This window comes from Lissotriton vulgaris, chromosome 4_1 (assembly GCF_964263255.1).
Source record: "Lissotriton vulgaris chromosome 4_1, aLisVul1.2, whole genome shotgun sequence".
NCBI classification, from domain to species: Eukaryota; Metazoa; Chordata; class Amphibia; order Caudata; family Salamandridae; genus Lissotriton; species Lissotriton vulgaris.
Window position 1 is genome coordinate 1,216,011,213 of NC_141691.1, and position 21,383 is coordinate 1,216,032,595.

A 21,383-nucleotide genomic window follows, 5' to 3' on the forward strand; every position below is an offset into this window, starting at 1 on the left:
TCCGGAGTTTGGCTCCCCCCCACTCCAGCTAAAACAGTAAAGATTCTGGGCGTAACCATTGACGCCGAACTCTCCCTCAAAGCTCAAGTTGGAGCGGTAGTTTCATCTTGCATGTACCAAGTTCGGAGGATTCGCAAAGTCCGTCACCTTCTTCCCCCCGCAGCACTTACCCAAACTGTCATCTCACTTGTACTTTCCCGTCTGGATTTTTCTAACTCCATCTATCATGGTCTTTCACAATTTCTGTTACAACGTCTCCAAGTTGTCCAGAATCAAGCGGCCCGCCTAATCCATGGAACCCCCCGATGGCAATCAGCCACGCCTCTGCTCATCAGCCTCCACTAGCTCTCTATTGACCAAAGGGCCGCCTTTAAGGTGGCATGCCTCACCTTCAAAGCCCTTCATTGCTCTGGCCCCACGTTCCTCAAATCTCACTGCCCAACACGCAACCTCATATCAGCCCACCGTGATCTGCTAGTCACCCCTAAAAGCAAAACTAAGAAATTCGGCGGTCGCCGCTTCTGTTACCTAGCTCCGGTGCTTTGGAACCTTCTTCCTCTTTCAATCAAATCCTCCCCTTCCCTCCTGAAATTCAGAAAACTATTAAAAACTCATCTTTTCCCCACCCTCTGCTAGTACTCCGCCTCCTGTGCTCCCCCCTCACTTGCCCTCTCAGCGCCAGGAAGCTTCGGTGTCAGTGCGCTTTATAAATTGCACCTAAGATAAGATAAGATAAGATTATGATTGTTTGCCTTTGGAAGTAGCCATGACTCACGAGAGGCAAAGCCTCAACTGGGTTATCATGCTCCTCCAGACACTCAGCGATGGTTATCAATAGTATATTCTAGTCTGTGCATTTGCACACATGGATAATTACATGGTATTTTCCATGCATATTTGTATTAAAAAAATTGTTTAATCAAAACTGGAATGCAAGAGATTTAATCTGTACAGTGAGGTAGTTGTTTTCCTATGCAGGCTCACTGCAACATTCAAACTGTGAAACAGTAAACAGTGTTTTTCTAGTGTCAATTTTGTTGAACTGTGAAAGTAACATGGAATTGGATCTATGCACTCTACTTAAAGCAACTGTAGTTACAAACACAATTTCACACATGTCTTACTAAAGTGTTGTAGAGCCATATTATTTCACGGTCATGGTGAACAGGTTATGTACAGGTTACTTACCTGCAGTAATGCCTTCTCTGGTAGTGACAATAGCTAGCTGCACATTCCTTACCTCTGAACTTCCCAGGCGTCAGGATGGATCAGGAAACATTTGCTCGAGAAATACCTCTTTGCGTGCACAGTCAGGTTATGACATTGCGGTCACCTATATAGGCGCCACCCAGGCATGCAGAGGTCAGTACTTTTTACTTTTCCACACCAGAAGTGAAGAGCCCTGAAGTGTTTAATTTGATAGTGTCAAAACTAGGGCCCTGAAAATGGGAACAACCCTAGCCCTAACGAACAAGTTACTTACCTTCGGTAACAATATATCTGTAAGAAACAGTAGTTCGTATTAGATTCCTTACCTTCGAAAATCTCCTGGCGTCAGACTGGATCTGGAAATTTTTGCGTAGCAGTACCCTTGCGTGTCGGTAGGCGCCGTCTGCAACTCCGCGTCCGTCGTCGGCGCAGTGATGACGTCGTCGGAGTATTTAGACGCCGCCTCCGCGTGTGACGTCAGTTCTTAGACACAGCTTTTCGGCGTCAAAAACGCAGAGCCATGTCAAAAACCAACACTGGTGCAATTGAAACTAGGGCCCTGAAAGGGGATGACCTTAACCCTAGATATCGGTTCGCAGAACGGGGAGGATGGGTGGGGCGGTAAGGAATCTAATACTAACTACTGTTTCTTACAGATATATCGTTAGCGAAGGTAAGTAACTTGTTCATCTGAAAGAAACAGGGTATTATTAGATTCCTTACCTTAGAATAGATACCCCAGCAATACCAACCCCGGTGGTGGGTCTGCGAACCAATAATCACACCAGAAAGTCCTGGAGGACGGAACAGCCAAAGAAGCCATCCCTCCGGACTTGGCTGTCCAGGCAGTAGTGTCTTGCGAAAGTGTGCAGCGAGGCCCACGTAGCTGCCTGACAGATGTCCTGCAAGGGGACTCCCCGACCCAGGGCAGTGGTAGCCGCCGTGGCCAGAGTGGATTGGGCCCTCAGCCCAAAAGGAGGCTCCTTCCTTGCCAAGGAGTAACAAGCCTTGATACACAAGACGACCCACCGAGAGATGGTCCGTTTGTGCACCGCCCGTCCCTTCTTAGCGCCCACGTAACCAACAAAGAGTTGGTCATCCACCCGGAACTGGCGTGTGCGATCCAAATAGAATGAAAGCGCACGTTTTGGGTCCAGACGGTGGAGCCGCTCTTCCTCCTTTGAGGGATGCGGAGGCAGAAAGAAGGTGGGCAAGGTGATGGACTGCCCAATGTTGAAGGCTGTGACAACCTTGGGCAGGAAAGAGGACCTATCCGCAACACAACCTTGTCCGAATAGACAGAAAGGAAAGGAGGTTTAGAGGAAAGAGCCTGGAGCTCACTCACTCTCCTGGCAGAGGTGATGGCAACCAGGAAAGCAGTCTTCAAAGTAAGAAAGCGGGTAAGACAGTTGTGAAGTGGCTCAAAGGGAGCGCACATCAGCTAAGTAAGAACCAGGTTCAAGTCCCATTGAGGCATCACGAAGGGAACAGGGTGAAATGTGTGTGTGATGCCTTTCAGAAAGCGAGTTACAATAGGGGACTTGAACAAAGATGCTTGATCAGGCAGCCTCAGAAAGGCAGAAAGGGCAGAAAGGTAGACCTTGATAGTGCCCAGATCAGAGCCCTGCTGGCAAGAGAAAGAAGGACGAGAAGAACCTCATAAAGAGGGGCAGAGAGAGGATCCACAGCCTTTGCTGTGCACCATGCCAAAAATCTGTTCCACCTGTAGGCGTATACCGACTTAGAAGAGGGACACCTGCCTGCCAGAATGATATTACAGACTTCAGGAGGCAAGTCAAATGGCCTCAACTGTCGCCGCTCAATCTCCAAGCATGGAGGTGGAGACTGGACAGGTTCAGGTGGAGGACCGTCCCCTGTTTCTGCGACAGAAGGTCCTCCTGAAGAGGCAGACGAACCGGGGGGGGATCGACTGACATACTGAGTAGCTCGGGATACCAGTACCTTCGTGCCCAGTCCGGAGCCACAAGGATGACCCGAAACTGCGCCGAGTCAAGAACCGCTCCGATGAAGAGGAGCTTCTGAGAGGGGCACAGGTGTGACTTCGGCACATTGCAGCTGGTGCAGGAGGTCTGCCGTCGTCTGGAGGTGGCTGACGACTGTCTGGGACGAGCCCGCTTTCAACAACCAGTCGTCGAGGTAAGGGAAGACTGAAACCTCTAACCAGCGCAGATGAGGTGCGACCACCGCCATCACTTTCGTGAACACCCGTGGGGCGCTGGTAAGGCCGAAGGGGAGTACGGTAAACTGAAAGTGCTTGTGGCCTACCGTGAACCGCAGGTAGCGCCGGTGGGCCGGCAGGACGGGGATGTGAAAATAAGCATCCTGCAAGTCCAATGCTACCATCCAGTCTCCTGGGTCCAGGGCAGCTAAGACCTGAGCCAGTGTCAGCATCTTGAACTTCTCCTTCCGGAGGAAGCTGTTGATGTTCCGTAGGTCCAAGATAGGGAGTAGGCCCCCTTTGCCCTTCTTGGGTACCAGAAAGTAGTGGGAGTAGCAACCACACCCTACTTCTGGCCCAGGAACGTGCTCGATGGCCCCCTTGGCCAGGAGGGCCGTAACGTCCTCCTGCAGAAGCCGCAGATGATCCCCCGATACGCGGTGGTATTGCGGTGGCATAGCTTGAGGGGTCATCTCGAAGGGGAGGGAGTAGCCCCTTCGGACGATTTGCAGCACTCACCTGTCCGATGTGACAGTGCGCCAGTGGGAGTGGTGATGGCGAACCCTGCCCCCTACTGGCGTCACATGGGCCTGAAAGCACGGACTAGGAAGGTTTGAGGCGGATGCTGCGGGGGAAGGTGTGGGCGATTTCCACGGCCGCCACCTGCGTTGGATGTTAGTCTGCGGTGCGTGGCTGGCAGCACGTGTGGGGGCGCCCCTACCTTGGCCACGAAAGGAGCGAAAGGCACCCATTTGCTGGCGCGGGCCGAGAGGCCCAAGGATTTGGCCGTAGCCCTGGAGTCCTTAAAGTGCTCAAGCGCATGGTCTGCCTTGTCGCCAAACCAGCGACGGCCATCAAATGGCATGTCCATGAGTGTATTCTGGACATCGGCCGAAAAGTTGGCGGATCTCAACCAAGCCTGGCGACGAATCGCCACCGTCGTTGCCATCGCTCTGCCCAGTGAATCGGTGGTATCCAGTCCACACCGGATAAAGAAACGTGCCGCATCTCGACCCTCCGCAAGGGCTTAGGCGAGTTTAGCCTTGACCTCCGCCGGACATTGTGGCAGCACGTCCGCAACCGTGTCCCACAGGGAGTGGGTGTAACAGCCCAAAAGGCATGCGGTGTTGGAAGACCGCAGTCCCAAACTAAGGGAGGAGAATATTTTCTTTCCATAATTCTCATACCTCTTGGATTCCCGATCAGGCGGAGCCGACAGGAATGCGGTCTGGGAATTAGAGGCCTGGATGATTAGACTCTCGGGTGGGGTGGGTGGACAGGAAACAAGGGTCGCCCGGGGCCGGCGTCTCGCCACGTTCCTATCTACAGGCTGGCCTGTAGTGGGCCTGGACCAAGTGCCCAAAAGAACGTCTGTCAAGGCCTCATTTAACGGCAGCAGAGGCTCCGTTGAGCTTGACTGCGGTTTAAGGACCTCAGTGAGGAGATTAGTCCTCACGGCCACGACGGGGAGCTCAAGGCCCAAGGCCTTGGCTGCCCGCGTCAACACCACACTGAAGGTTGCCCCCCTCCTCCGTAGCCACGGTAGAGGGTGGGGGGGGGGGGGGGGGGGGAGACACAAAACCAGTGTCTGGCGAAGTGTCCAGACCACTGGCATCCCCAAGTCCACCGGTCCAGTCCTCTTGGGACTGACACTCATGTGTCGGAGGGTCCTCAGACCCGTCCCAATACTCCTCTTCACCCATCTCCTGATACTCAGGGTTGTCAAAGGATGGGGCCGGTTCATTGAAGTAAAACTCCCCAAGCGGCGTCGAGAGCGGAGCCTAGCGGGGACTCTCAGACGCCGGAAACGGGTCAAGGGAGGTATTGGGGACGGCGCCGCCAGAGGACGGCGCCGGAGGTGACACCTGTGGAACCGGCGCCGGTGAGGTCGTCCGGTGACGATCCGGATCCAGAAGTGGATCCAGTGCGGCCCTGCGGCGCCGGGGCCAAAGCACCCAGCGGCGTCGGGGCCGAAGCACCCAACCCGCTAGGGCCCCCAGAGGGGTCCGCTGGGCCCGAAGGCACAGCGGAACCCGTCGGAGGAGAGAGGGACCTCATGGCCATGAGGAAACGCTTGTTCTCCTCCAGCGTCGCTTGCTGCCCAGGGACTGGAGGGTATGGGGCAGGTTGCGACGCCTGCGACTCCGACGGAGCCGCGTGGGCGGTGTCACCCGAACCCCCGGCCACACCGCACGAGCGTCGGGGGGAGTCGAAAGAGCAATGACGTCTCTTCGACTTCTTGTGCTTACCTGAGGAGGGATGTTGACTCCCGGAGCTATGATGGCTCCGCCCCTGCGACTGGTCCCTCGACCTCCGTCCGGGCCGGGACCTTTCACGGCGCGGGGCCGACTGTCTGAGCTCGAGCTGCTTGCGGGACCGCGCCCGCCTAGCCTTTGAGGTCAAGGCCCAACAGTCGGAGCAGGTCTTGTCGTCATGATCGACGCCGAGGCAGTGGAGGCACCGACGGTGAGGGTCGGTGACCGACATCAGTCGGTCGCAGTCCCCACAAGGCTTAAAACCTGGCATCCCTATCGGCACCGATCGAAGTCAACAACTCGAGAAATTATCAAAAAGATCTAAAAAAAGTCAGTCAAAAAGTGACTAAGGTACCACTTTTTTCCGGATCTGCGCTGCTGGCGCGGAAAAAAATAAGAACTGACGTCAGCACGCGGAGGCGGCGTCTAAGTACTCCGATGACGTCATCACAGCACCGACGACGGACGCGGAGCCGCAGACGACGCCTACCGACGCGCAAGGGTACTGCTACGCAAACATTTCCGGATCCAGTCTGACGCCTGGGGATATTCTAAGGTAAAAGTACGCAGAGCGGGGAGGCATGGGTGGGTCTGAAAGGAATCAGCAGCTACTGTCTCAAATGTTACCAAAAGTAAGTAACTTGTTCATCTGATAGATTCAAGCTGCAGATTTCTTACCTTTGAATAGATACCCAAGCTATACCATCCTGGTGGTGGGTTGCGCACAAACCTCTACACTAGAAAGTCTATCAGGACTGAACGGGCAAAATGCCAGTCCCTGAGGACCGGACTGTCCAGGCAGTAATGCTTGGCAAACTAGTGCAGAAATGCCCACGTTGCTGCCTCGTAGAGGCCCAGGACTGAGACACCCAGAGTTAATGCCGTGGTCGCAGCCTTTCCCCTGGTGGAGTGTAACGGTAAGCTCTCATGAAGCAGCTTCTTAGCCAAGCCATATCTTAATGCAGAGAACAACCCCGCAGGAAATTGTCCATTTCTGTACTGCCCAACCTTTCTTAGCTCCCACATACCCCACAAACAGTTGGTCGTCCAAGGTAGAACAACAACGCTCTTTTTGGGTCCAGACGCTCATCTTCTTTAGAGGGGTGCGGAGGAGCAAAAAAAGGTGGGCAGAGTGATAGATTCACCTAGATGGAATGGGGTCAGTACCTTTTGTAGATAAAATTGTGCTTCATTTCTTACAAAGTCATCATATTGGGGGGCTTACATGAGAACGCTTGTTACTCACTCACAAACCGGGCAGAAGTTATTGACCCTGGAATGGCCGTCTAGATGGTAAGCAGCCGGAGGGGACAGTGGTGCAAGGGCTAGCAATAAGCACACATAAGAAAAGTGAGGACCAAATTGAGGTCCCACTGCGGCATGACAAAAGGTGTGTGTGGAAACTGACCCAGCCCTTTTTAAGAACCTGTTTACAATTGGGGATTTCAACAGAGAAAGAGCAGAAAGATAACCCTAAAGAGTACCCAAAGGAGAGCCCTGCTGGGCAAGGGTAAGACTGGAAAGAAGAACAGTAAAAAAGAGGAGCAGAAAGAGGATCTATAGACCTTCCTGTACAATATAAGTAAATGGCAGGCGTATACTGTCTTAGTGGAGGGACGCATGGCTGCCAAAGTAACGTTGCATACTTCGGGATCAAGTTCAAAAGCTATCAACTGTAGCCGCTCAATCTTCACAAATTGAGAGGGAGAGTTGACAGGTTTGAGTGGAGAACCCTCCGCTTCTGCTGGGACAGAAGATCCTCGCAAAGGGGAAGCATGATCGGAGGATCGATACTCATTTTCAGAAGCTCTGGATACTTTTGGGAAACTAGTCCTATTTTTTGAGTCTTGTGTCCGTCGGATGGCCTCAAACGTAAGGGTCAGCCATGTCACAGGGAAAGTTTATACCTCAGATGTGGTGACCATTATGATCTGTAGCAGAAAAATAGAGCATTTGATGACGCTCCTTAATTGTGTGTGGTGAAAGGCTTGAAAGTGCTTGAGGACGTGACTGAGGATGTAAGACCTACTGTGGAAAGGCAGTTGCTCAATGCATTGTGCACACCATATGAAGTGATCTTATTGCCAACTGTAGCATGAAGGGTGTTCTGTGTCAGGAGGCTGGTACGGACAAAAAGAGGTTTAGGGCACATTAGGCTAGAGGGGCAATGGCCTCAAAAGTGTTCTGCCTGGGGCTAAGGGATGAATCCTGCAGGTTAGTCTTGTTCTATATTTAAGAGATTTTACTTTTAGGCAGTTGTAGAAGTGGCTAGGATTGTGGGGAACAAGGTTTAAACTATCGTGATCCTCCCCTCCGGTCCTGTGATAGAAATCACATTTCCTAGCTTTTGAAACTGAAAGTTTCAATTCCATTAGGGACAAGGAGGTGAGGATTACCCCACCCAGCAATAAAGCTTCTGTATCCCTCCTGTTAACAGCAAGTAAAAAAAAAGTTTTTGTTATTGATTCTTGGAAAATGCATGTATTTAATTGAGACGAGAAGGAAATCTTTATCATGGTTGTTAATGGAATGCATAGATTGTGGGACAAGATAGAGAGCAGCAGTGTATTTTGAGTTATAAAATGCTGCAGTTATAATTTGGCTTGTTTTTATGAATAGGGGTAAGTGACTCCGAAGAAGAGTTAGGAAGAAATTGCTTATGCACGAAGAAAGAAGAAGTTGTAGGATTTATGTCGACTCCATGTTCCTTAGGGAAGAGGTTAAGTCTCTGGGTTCCCAGGTGCTTCTGGGAAAGCTTGTTTATTTGGTGTATGTTTTCAAATGGCTGCCGTTTTGGAAAATGTGTCATTGATAGAAGGAAGAAAGCATAATCCTCACATCTGTATCCTTAATATAACATTTCCTAGCTTTCTTAACAGAAAGTTTACATTCTATCAGTAGTGAAAAGTTAAGCTGCTTACAAAAAGGGAAAGAAAGTTAACAAAAAAGCACACTTTCCCCAAGTCAAATAAAGTTAAATGGTAGAAGGAAAAAAGATTTGCACTCACTGGAAGACCTGAGATATCTGAATACTTTTTGGCTGGTTTGAAGGAAGGTGGTGCCTCAATAGTAAAGTCTGGAAAAAACGAAAACCAACAAATGGACAACAAAGCATGAATAAAAGTTATTCTGTTTCCTGGATTTAGTTGCATACCTTTAAACCAGGTCTGCTTTAAATTAATGTTGGCATGCTCAAGTTAGTCTTATGAGGAAAGGGCCTCTTAATTTTTAATTCAAGACTGTATTCATTCAAATAAAAAATGTCTGTTTTAGAAAATAGTAACATGTACAGTAATAGAAATATCAGGACACTAATGCAGGCATCACACACATTTATACACACAAACACTGTCAATCTAACCTTTTATCAAAGTGACGTTATAGTTAGGTACGGCAATAGATCTTACTTTCCTTTTTTTTTAAACTCAGAAATTCACTGAAAAAAGCCAAAAGCTTAGAGTGGTTGTAACGAGGTAGGGGCGCCTACCTCGCATGAATGGTGGAACCCTCACCCTGCTGACCATCCACCGACTCCTTCTTTTCAGTCAGGACGGTGGGACGAAGAGCGGCGCAATCCGGAAGACAACAACAGCAACAGCGGCTCCTTTAACTGGGCGTTCGCCGCAGAGGAGGAGGACACACCCCCGATGGACGTCAGAGCATCCCGATTGGCCAAAAGCAGGGAAGTGACGTTCGTTGGGTGTGCAAGCACCCCGGAGGAGGAGAGACAGGCGGAAGCAAGAGGAACGGAGAACGGAGACGAAACCGAAGAGTGCGTGGAGAAAGCCAGCCCGGAGGAACATCGCGGAGGAGACGAAGAGGCGGAAGGTGGAGGGAAGCCAGGAGGCCAACGACCCTGCGGACCGCCGTGCCACGCTCCCGAGGGAGGAGTGTGGCTGTCACAGGTACGGCGGCGTTGGGCAGCTTGGTTGGGGAGGCGAAGTGAAAGCGTGTAACATAGTGCAAATAGTCCCTGTTCGTTCCTACCCTGTGTTGTTCTCCCGTCCCATCCGCTCCCCCCTCCCTCCCTGTACCTACCTTGTCTACCCCACCTCACTGGCACCCCCCCAGCACTGTAAATATTCGGAGGCACGAAACACTGGGTTTCCCTCACTTACCCCGGTCCCACTGGTGCAACCCCATAGAGGACAGGACACTAACGGCTCCCTTTCTGTTGGTTTTCTTACATGCACCCGAGCCTGAGGCAGCGGAGAAAACACCCCTTCGAGGAGACACCGGGGAGAACAGGCATTCAACGCCTGTTTAAGGAGAATAGAACACCAGCGCCACGGACCCCAGCGTGTTCGCCCGAGAGAGACTAACACTTAGAAATAGAAAGACGTTGATGTCCAAACCTGCAAGAGCGATAAAAATAAAACCCTCTTTAACCCCATTACTTGGTGTCCCGGTCGTCCCTACTCCCACGCCTACAGTGGTCCTATTGCAAACCACTGATATTTAACAGCTATAGTTATTTCAAGTAATTATAACTTGTGTCCCTGCCATGTACAGTGTTGTCTTCAATGATGTCAGTTCAGTGGTCATCAGTAATGTTATAAATGATGTCACAGGCCATGTCATGAGTGCTGTAATATGTAAAGTCATAAGCAGTGCATTGTGAGGATGCGAGTTATAGTTACTTGAAATAACTATATAACTGTTGACTAACAGCATTTTCTTTAGTTTAAAATGTTACATTTAGACTGTCATGTTCACCTACCTTGAACGTCACTTTAACTTTTGTTTTTTCAGTGAATTTATGAGTCTTTTATGCAAAGTAAGATACCAAACTATGTCACTTGTAACCTTTGTGTTTTTTAAATGAATTTTTACTTTTTTTTTTAACTCAAATTATTATTTTACTATCATACATATGGCAAATCCCCGTTGAGCCTTTGGCTGTGGACAGCATTCGCCACAGGGTGCGCGTCCAACTCCCCACAGCCAGCCTACCCCCTGTGCTAAACCCCCACATCACACAGTTTTCGGCAGGCCGCAGGGCCAATGGTGATTTGTATATCGGGCTCGCACATACTTGATCACCTATCCCTAGATTTATGTGAGATGTCAATAACACATTAACAGAAGATGGGTGGGTTACTTTGCAGACTGGACACCCCTACTCCGGTAAATGGACTGGGCTTGACACCTCCTCCATTAATGAGGAACGATAGTGACTAGGAGGGGACTGGGAAGGACATAAATGAACTCTGGTATGTTCTAGATAAACCCAATCTGTTTTTACAATGGAAAGCACTATGTGCAGTACATACAGGGGTGTCCAAAACGTAATTCACCAAGTCCAATGCGAACCATACCACCCACAAAAACTTTAACATAAGATCCCAGAAATGATTAGGGTGAAGGACCTCAGTTATGGGGACTGAGAAAAAATGTCAGTGATAAAGCCTGAACACAGTCCCCCTCACAGGTATTGGTTAAAACATCTTTGCCCATCACACTGTTGCCATCAGAGCCAGTTTCTGTAGATTCTGGGCATAGAGGCTGTAAGAAATTGGATTCTTTTCTGCGGTTGGTGTCTATCCACTTCAAGGAATAATCACAACCTTCGTCAGGGTGAGCCCAAAAAATCACTAAATTTACCTGAGCTCAAACCCCTCATGGCTATGGCACAGAGTAGACCGGCTTAACTTGGGATATGTGTAGTGTATTCATGAAGTACCAAAACAGTCATAAAAACAATAAAAATCTCTAACCGAAGTAGACAAGTAGAGTAACATTCAATAAACAAAATTACAAAAATCCAGTAAGGGCAACAGAAAAAAATACATTTTTTATAGTTTTAAGAAGGAATAGCGCAAAGAAGCATAAAGTGCTAATAATAGTCAGTTGTAAACCAGAACTTAGGCGCAATTTGACAAAGAGCGCAGGTTTGATACACCAATCAGGTTAGTCCTGTTCAAAGATTTTATCTTTGAACTGCTTCTAATAGTTACCCCCACTTTTTGCTAGCTGTAATGCTGTTTTTGACTAGTCTGATTAGCAGGATCTCAATCTGCGTTCGCCCTAAACTGTTGTGTTACATGTTTAGGTAAATTCAAGATTGGATACTGGGCTACCCTAGTCAGTCCCTAGTATATAGTACACATGTACCCAGGGCATAGTACCCCAGAGGCCTCCCACGGGCTAAACGGGCTAAAGCATGTATTATGCCACCCATAAGAGGCTATGCAAAATGGAACTACAGGCCTGTCATTGCAGCCTGTGTAAGTTGGAGCATGCACCACTTACTTAAGATATAGGTTTACTATATCTAAGGGTCATTGCACTTAGAATCAAGTACCCTGCCCTCATGATTTTAAAGGCCTGCTAGAGGGGTGACGTATAGGTTTTAAGTGAGAGGGTGCCCCTGCATGAGCAGGACACCCCTGCAGCCACGGAGTCCATTCTCCCAGCTTGTCAGTGAAGCAGCCATATGCAACATATAGAGGGGCATCACGCGACCGCATACTGACCAACTGTAAAACGGCTGAAACAAACCCTATCGTGTTTAGTGTCAAAGATGTTGGAATCATACCTCCCACACTGGTAACCGGTGTGGGTGGTATGATTCCACCCCTCAGAAGCTTCCTTCGTGGGGCTCCTAGTGATCACAGTACCAGCAGTCTAGCCCTGGACAGCACTAAATGGTTGCTGCCAACCAGAGAACATTTCTGCCCTCCTGCAGCTGAGCCAAGCTCGAGCAGGGGAAGGCAGAACAATAGGCATCCTGTCACAGAGAGGTGTGACCACCCCCCAGACAGGATTTAGTGTATTAGGGCTGGGTGGGTGAGTCTACCAGTGACTGAAAGTCTGCATGAGGGGCACATTTGGTGTTCCTGTGCATTGACTAGGTCAAACCAGTCCTGGGAGCTGTTGGCTCTCGCTCTGGCACAAAACTGGACAAAGGACATGGGAGTAATCTCCCCTCAGTCCAGACCCTCCCCTGAATCTTTCCAACGCTCTCCTGTTGGTACTTAAGGGTTACCTGGCTGTAGGACCCTAGATTCGACGAGGACAAGATTCAGAACTGAAACCACTGCACTTAACCGTCTGAGCACTCTGGACTTTGGGCCTCACTTTGTTTCCTTCTCAGTTTGCGGCATGGTCTGTGCCTGTACAGGATCCACACAGGTCCTGTGGAGCATCCAATACACCTGAAGATAATTTCCCTTGTAGAGAAGGGGTTAGTCCCCTGCATTTGCTTGTACCGTAACTCTGCTGATCCCGAGCTCCTATGGACTCCGAAAGGCTATGCAACACAGGAGGTGGGTTTCTACGTCCCTAGATGTCCGAGCTGCCCTCTCACCGAGTTTGTGGTCAGAATCCCTTGTGGGGGCATCCTTGTGGGGGCTTTAATACCCGAACCCCTGTACACTGCATACATTTTCAAGTGCATGTGCTTGTTGGCAATCCTGCGACAAGTGCATTGTGATCCAAGTAGCTCCAACCTCTGACAACTCTTCCTACAAAGATCTAGAACCAACCATCGTGTGCTCCGTGGCCTGTTTTGTGAAGCTGCCTGAGGTCCTCTCACCTGTGCCTCCGGCCTGTGGGTTCAAATGAGGTTCATCTTTAATTTCCTTGAAGGAAGTGGGCTGATTCAGGTCACTCGGGTCACTAATGACCACCTTTTGGCCTTCTACTAAAATGAAGTCAGTCAGACAGTAGAGAATACAAACCAATATCTGTTTATTAAAGTACACTCAGAGTGGAGCCCAATCTGCCCAGTCACTTAGGATTGCTGCAGAGGGACTGACATCAGCAAGCATAACAATACCCTATGTACACTTCGGAACCAATGAGAGCACACCCACCATGGAATTTCCCAGAGAAATGCAGCTGGACAGTAAATTACAAAGGTGTAAGTTTCGATTCTGGGGCCAAGTACACATAATCTACTAATCAAGGTCACTACCTATACTCACCACTAGACAAGTGGGAGTAGGCTTGCATCTAAGGAAAGGTACATGCTAATAAGAACAGTGCATTCATTAGTGTAGCAAAACTCTGCTCTGAAGAAACAACCTAGAGAAGGCGTTTCTTGGAAATGCAAAGGACTGGTTTCGATCATGATACAAAACGGTTCCCATACACAAAATGGCACCAGGAATGCTAACTTACCCAAAACAATGTGAAAGCCTAATTTTTTTATTCCAAGACCCTCCTTTTAGCACAAGCTAAACATTTTATATGAGAGCAAAAAGACAAAGGAGTAGTTTGTCCTGTAACTCCAGTTCTGTACTAGGGGTATCTCTGTTATAACAATATGATAAGGAGGGTGTGTCAGGGGGATATTTAGTGACCTTGCATTGTTATGATCCCTACAAGACAATGAAAAAACACAAATAACAATGGGTCAAGGAAATGAAGAAGCTATCTGAAAGACTGTGTGCTATCGATGGGATACAATCTATGAATCCACAGTGTTCATGGTGAAAAAATATATGTTCCCATCAGATACCCGTCCTGTACCGCCCTACATCATTTGGGATCCTTCACCCGAAGGAAGTGGAAATGAATCCACTATGGATTAGGTAGATTGCAGCCTAAACGTGCTGAAGGATGCAGTGATGTGTAGAGGAAAATTATATGGTGGTATCAGGGGGTAAAAATAACTAGCAGTGCAGAGAGAAAGAATGCCATGTGTAGCATGTGACTGAGTGAATTAATATTGGGTTGTGGGAGTGGAAAAAATGAATTTAATGGAATCCTACCCACACCCAAGGTTAAAAAACAGTGCAGAGTAGTGTTACAAATAACTACTTAGGTATAATCTAGGCCGACATGTTTCTGCAGAGAAAATAGGCTCACAAGATACCTGTCTGCTTCATCAGGACCTTAAACAGAAATGTGCTACTGCTGGTAAGTGTATACAAAGTGATTATAATCATATCACCTGATATCGCCAGTCGGGATGATCCAGATGGTCACCAACATGAAAAATGGACGAGACAAACATACACATAGAGACACACAGAATTATTAACAATAGCTTCAAACACAGAGAAAATCTCGTGATAGTGTACGTTTACCAAACAATATTGGTCATGAGTTGCTTGCTAAGTCAACATGAGTATAAGGCGACAGGGGCCTTTTGGAAAAGGTTAAAGTAATCTTTGTGGTCACTCACCCACGCTCTGGGGAATGAGCTCTCCACCTCACCCGGCTACAGCTCAGGTACAAATGGAGCCCCGCTCTATTAAGTGCAAAGGAAAGAAACAAATCATGAAAGAGGAAGAGCTCAATGAAGCCTATGTGTCAAACACACCTTTTTTTTGGAAGAATGCTTTACTTCTAGCGGTTTTGCTATCATTGTATCTAGCGCAGTAAATGTAGAAAAAAGTGCTGTCTTTTGCGTTTTGGAAATGCACATCAATTCCAAACTTGTATGTGCTAGATCGACTTCCAATAGGAAAATGGGGGAAGATCAGACAATTTACCCGTCTGTGTATATAACGGGTGTTTAGACCAGAGGTAGGAAACTGAGCGCGTTGTAATGGGCGTTCCTTCCTCTTAGTGCTTATCATCCCATGTGCAGGTGATAACCGCTATACCAATAGTGCCCGTCTATGTATGTAACGGGTGTCTAAACCAAAAGTTACATACTGCGAGCGCTCTAATAAGTACATCGAGCATGCCTGTCAGTGCTCTTGCTATTACATGCCGAGGCTCAATAGCAATGGCTGTTGCCCTCTTCGTTAGTATTATGTGCCCCCCGCGCTTACCTGTCCGTCGGTACTCCTCGCCTCCGTCTAGGCTGTCGGTGGGAGGTACCAAGACGGACAGGAAGCGACTATTTGAACTTCTTTCCGGCAATCGACGGGGCGGTCACATGACCGGTTCCGTCGCATGCGCCAGAACTACACAGGCGCACTCGATAGCGCGTGTGCAGGCTAATAGTATGATGGGCATTGTAGTGTGCTGCAGTGATGAGTCAGCCCCACAATCACGGAAAAAAACACTCACGAAGAAATGTTTATTTAAATATTGTCGTTAGACAATTTTATCGGTAAGGGGCATTATGGTGTGCTGCAATGATATGTCAGCCCCAAAAACACGGAAAAAGCACTCAAGAAGAGATGTTTATTTAAATATTGTCAGTAGACAATTATACCGGTAATGCAGGCAATCGGTTCCCTTTTTGCTAACCATGAAAGGGTATAAAATGTTAGTAGTGCGTGGCACTGGCAGGCAGATAATTAGGCAGTTGTTTATGACAGTATGCCTAATATACCAGTCGGTATTTGGTAGGTCTGGCTGCTGGTCTAGGAAGGTACATAATGTTAGTAATACGCGGCCATGGCCACAAGATAAGGCGGATGCTGAGCAATTGATCAGTGGGTCTCATGAACAACACACAAATGGCTAGGTTCTATATGTTTTTATATCGGTTATTTAGTTTAATTTACCAAAGCAAATTTGTCAAATGTGTATTGATAGCATATTTGAGATTTATTCAGGTCTTGTACAGCATTTCAGCATCTATTGTATGCATCCCATCCGAACTGGACTTTTGTATGACTGGTGCAGGAACAACTATGTGAGATGGACAGTGTAGCAGTAGCCTACAGCGACATCCATGGAATGTCCTCATTAAGACCTGTTCTGTCCGTTTGTAATTTAAACACCCATCGTTGTTCTCTCCTATGTAGGAAGGTGCTTATGTCTGCGATGTGTTTGGGAATTACTGGTTGTTCTAGCACTGTCCAGTGAAGATCTGTTGGAGCATGTTGGGCTTCTAGAAAGTGCTTAGTCATACGCGTCGTCTGTTTATTGCAACGTATAGAGCTCTTGTGCTCTGAGATCCTGATCTTTATTTTCCTGGTGGTCATGCCCACGTATTTCTTATCACAAGGGCAGCTAATTAAATAAATGAGGTTAGAACTGTTACAGTTCGTAAACCTGCGTTGTTCCCATGGGTGTTCGGTGCCAATGTTAATCTCAGTGGATTTGCATGTTTGCGGGCATGCTGCACACTGTCCACACGGATGATGTCCGGTTACAGCGGGCATGTCCCACAAAGTACCCCTCGTTCTTGGAAGTTCTATTCTTGGTCTTGTATGGACCAGTCTGTCCTTTAGGTTTTGGCCCCTTTTGAAGGCAAATATGGGGACCGGCAGTTTATCTTTTCCCGTGTTGAGGATGCCCCAGTGTTTTTTAATGATGTTGGTGATTTGGTTGGATCGTGTTCCAAACGTTGTAACACAGGTCATTCGCTCTGTCTTTTCTTTGGGAGGCATTATCTCTAAGAGGCTACTCTATTATTATTTGCTGCTCATTTTTGGGATCGATGTACCAGTTTCTTAGGATAGTCTTTGTCTAGAAGATCTCGTGTTAGGTTCTTTGCATGTGTCTCAAAGGAAACTTTGGTTGTACAGTTCCTCTGTATCCGCAAAAATTGCCCGTAGGGCAGATTGTCCCGAAGGGATTTGGGGTGGCAACTATGGTAATTTAACAAAGAATTGCGTGCCATTGGTTTCTGATAAAGCTCTGATACAAGGCCAGTTGGTGTACCAATGATCTGTAGGTCTAAGAAGGCCAGTCTGCATGTATTGAATTCCATCGTGAATTTGAGATAGCGGTTCTTCTGATTTAACCACTCATGAAATTCTTTGAGTTGGATTTCATCTCCGCGCCACACCACGAAGATGTCATCAATGTAACGTTTCCAAGCTCGCAGACACCTAAGGTGGGGGTTGGTGTCTGCGAGCACGTGCTGCTGTTCAAAATGGTGCACGTACAGATTAGCGAGACTAGGGGCAAAAACGCTGCCCATACTAGTCCCGCTAATCTGTAGAAATAGGGATTCTTCGTAGGAAAAATAGTTCTCCGGCGAGGAGTACTGATGGACAGGTAAGCGCGGGGGCACATAATACTAACGAAGAGGGCAACAGCCATTGCTATCGAGCCTCGGCATGTAATAGCAAGAGCACTGACAGGCATGCTCGATGTACTTATTAGAGCGCTCGCAGTACGTAACTTTTGGTTTAGACACCCGTTACATACATAGACAGGCACTATTGGTATAGCGGTTATCACCTGCACATGGGATGATAAGCACTAAGAGGAAGGAACGCCCATTACAACGCGCTCAGTTTCCTACCTCTGGTCTAAACACCCGTTATATACACAGACGGGTAAATTGTCTGATCTTCCCCCATTTGCCTATTGGAAGTCGATCTAGCACATACAAGTTTGGAATTGATGTGCATTTCCAAAATGCAAAAGACAGCACTTTTTTCTACATTTACTGCGCTAGATACAATGATAGCAAAACCGCTAGAAGTAAAGCATTCTTCCAAAAAAAAGGTGTGTTTGACACATAGGCTTCATTGAGCTCTTCCTCTTTCATGATTTGTTTCTTTCCTTTGCACTTAATAGAGCGGGGCTCCATTTGTACCTCAGCTGTAGCCGGGTGAGGTGGAGAGCTCATTCCACAGAGCGTGGGTGAGTGACCACAAGGATTACTTTAACCTTTTCCAAAAGGCCCCTGTCGCCTTATACTCATGTTGACTTAGCAAGCAACTCATGGCCAATATTGTTTGGTAAACGTACACTATCACGAGATTTTCTCTGTGTTTGAAGCTATCGTTAATAATTCTGTGTGTCTCTATGTGTATGTTTGTCTCGTTCATTTTTCATGTTGGTGACCATCTGGATCATCCCGACTGGCGATATCAGGTGATATGATTATAATCACTTTGTATACACTTACCAGCAGTAGCACATTTCTGTTTAAGGTCCTGATGAAGCAGACAGGTATCTTGTGAGCCTATTTTCTCTGCAGATGCAAAGAAAACAGGTGATGGATCGAATGTGGATCAATGTCACACATTCACCCCAGTCCAAAGATCTGGGCCCAAATCCATCGTTTTTTTGCACTCCACACCACCCTGGGTTAGACAATGGCGATATGCAAATCAGCTCTGACCCTGTGCCCCATGGGAACAGTCCAGTCCGAACTACAAAAGCCATGTCCTTCCCAGAACGGAATCAAGCATCCGAGGACCGGACCGGTTTCGAGGTAACACCTCTCATCAGCCCGGCTAGCTTGACTCCAGTGGTGTGGAGTGCCTGGGACCCACGTCTGAGCATCCCCAGCGCACTTATGGCGGCAATTGCAAAGAAAACAGGTGATGGATCGAATGTGGATCAATGTCACACATTCACCCCAGTCCAAAGATCTGGGCCCAAATCCATCGTTTTTTTGCACTCCACACCACCCTGGGTTAGACAATGGCGATATGCAAATCAGCTCTGACCCTGTGCCCCATGGGAACAGTCCAGTCCGAACTACAAAAGCCATGTCCTTCCCAGAACGGAATCAAGCATCCGAGGACCGGACCGGTTTCGAGGTAACACCTCTCATCAGCCCGGCTAGCTTGACTCCAGTGGTGTGGAGTGCCTGGGACCCACGTCTGAGCATCCCCAGCGCACTTATGGCGGCAATTGCAAAGAAAACAGGTGATGGATCGAATGTGGATCAATGTCACACATTCACCCCAGTCCAAAGATCTGGGCCCAAATCCATCGTTTTTTTGCACTCCACACCACCCTGGGTTAGACAATGGCGATATGCAAATCAGCTCTGACCCTGTGCCCCATGGGAACAGTCCAGTCCGAACTACAAAAGCCATGTCCTTACGTGGGTCCCAGGCACTCCACACCACTGGAGTCAAGCTAGCCGGGCTGATGAGAGGTGTTACCTCGAAACCGGTCCGGTCCTCGGATGCTTGGTTCCGTTCTGGGAAGGACATGGCTTTTGTAGTTCGGACTGGACTGTTCCCATGGGGCACAGGGTCAGAGCTGATTTGCATATCGCCATTGTCTAACCCAGGGTGGTGTGGAGTGCAAAAAAACGATGGATTTGGGCCCAGATCTTTGGACTGGGGTGAGTGTGTGACATTGATCCACATTCGGTCCATCACCTGTTGTTTTTGCATATTTTCTCTGCAGAAACAGGTCGACCTAGATTACACCTAAGTAGTTATTTGTAACACTACTCTGCACTGTTTTTTAACCTTGGGTGTGGGTAGGATTCCATTAAATTCATTTTTTCCACTCCCACAACCCAATATTAATTCACTCAGTCACATGCTACACATGGCATTCTTTCTCTCTGCACTGCTAGTTATTTTTACCCCCTGATACCACCATATAATTTTCCTCTACATATCACTGCATCCTTCAGCACGATTAGGCTGCAATCTACCTAATCCATAGTGGATTCATTTCCACTTCCTTCGGGTGAAGGATCCCAAATGATGTAGGGCGGTACAGGACGGGTATCTGATGGGAACATATATTTTTTCACCATGAACACTGTGGATTCATAGATTGTATCCCATCGATAGCACACAGTCTTTCAGATAGCTTCTTCTTTTCCTTGACCCATTGTCATTTGTGTTTTTTCAGTATCTCTGTTATAGTCATAATCTAGTGAATAGTCCCGCCCATGTGCGTGGACCCCGGCAATCAAAAATACTCTTAAATTGTCAAATCATGCAGAAACTGCAAAGACACTTGAGAGAATTTAAAGACAAATAATGCAGCCTATATCCACAGGCTACACTGTCCAGTACTTCAACTAGAAATTCCACCAAACAACACCACACACAACACAGCCTGCCCAGTTTCTACCATAGAGAAACTTGCCTCCACCAGTAAAAGACTCTGGAATGATAGAGAGGAAGTCATGGACAGACAAGCCCAATAGGCTGCCATTATGTGGCTTGAATAGGATACTGTGTCTTTAAGAGAACTTTCCAGAACTTTTTCCCAGTATCCCAGAATGCATAGCAGGTCCCTCTTACTTTCAGTTCTTTTTGAAGGCGTAGCACGCCAGACCTGTAGCATTCCTTACATGAAGAAATATCTCCACCGGGGAAGAAGGCGGGCTCTTATGACTATAACAGAGATACCCCTACTACAGAACTGGAGTTACAGGTCAGAAACTACTCCTTCTGTAGTAGGGGATCTCTGTGTATAGTCATAATCTAGTGAATAGAATGGCAAGCCCATTCCCACACCAAAGCGGCGGTGGAGAAAGAAATTAACACCACTATTGTGCAAACAAATTCCGCAGCGAAGCCTGTCCAACCTGAGCATCTGCCCTGGCATCAGTGTCCAGACAGTAATGCTTAGCAAAGGTATGAACCGACTTCCAAGTGGCTGCTTTGCAGATTTCAGCAATCGGCACGTTACGGAGCCAGGCTGTCGTGGCAGCTTTGCCCCTGGTGGAATGAGCCTTAGGCTTACCTCCTAAGGTCTTTTTAGCTTTTTGGTAACACAATTGTATCCACCTAGAAATGGACTGCTCAGAGGTAGCAAGACCCGTCCTGACTGATCCATAATTGATAAACAACTTGTCAGACCTACGAATATCTTTGGTTTTATCCAGATAAAATTTCAACACCCTCCTAACATCCGGGAATGGAGAGACCTTTCCGCTGGAGACGAAGGATTCTGAAAAAACGTAGGCAAAGTTATGGCCTGGTTGACATGAAAATCAGAAATAACCTTGAGAAGAAATTTAGGGTGAGTACGCATAACAACCTTAGCAGCATGAAATACAGTACAAGGTTCTTGGCAACACAACGTCTGAATTTCACTCACCCTGCGGGCCGATGTAATGGCCACGAGGAACGCCGCCTTCCAGGACAGGTGCTGCAACGAAGCCTTATGAATAGGTTCAAAAGGCTTCTTCATCAACCTGGACAGCACCACATTCAGTTCCC

At 47.9% G+C, this 21,383-nt stretch overlaps 1 protein-coding gene across 4 annotated transcripts in view; it reads right to left on the reverse strand.

Annotated features, from left to right (window-relative positions):
- LOC147723070 (INO80 complex subunit C-like) overlaps positions 1–21,383 on the reverse strand; it is a 169,995-nt gene that overhangs the window by 29,010 nt on the left and 119,602 nt on the right. For all 4 annotated transcript variants that reach the window (XM_086965429.1, XM_086965428.1, XM_086965431.1 and 1 more), the window contains exon 5: positions 8,652–8,719. In XM_086965429.1, coding sequence (XP_086821555.1) covers positions 8,652–8,719 — 68 coding nt within the window. The remainder of the gene's footprint in view (positions 1–8,651; positions 8,720–21,383) is intronic.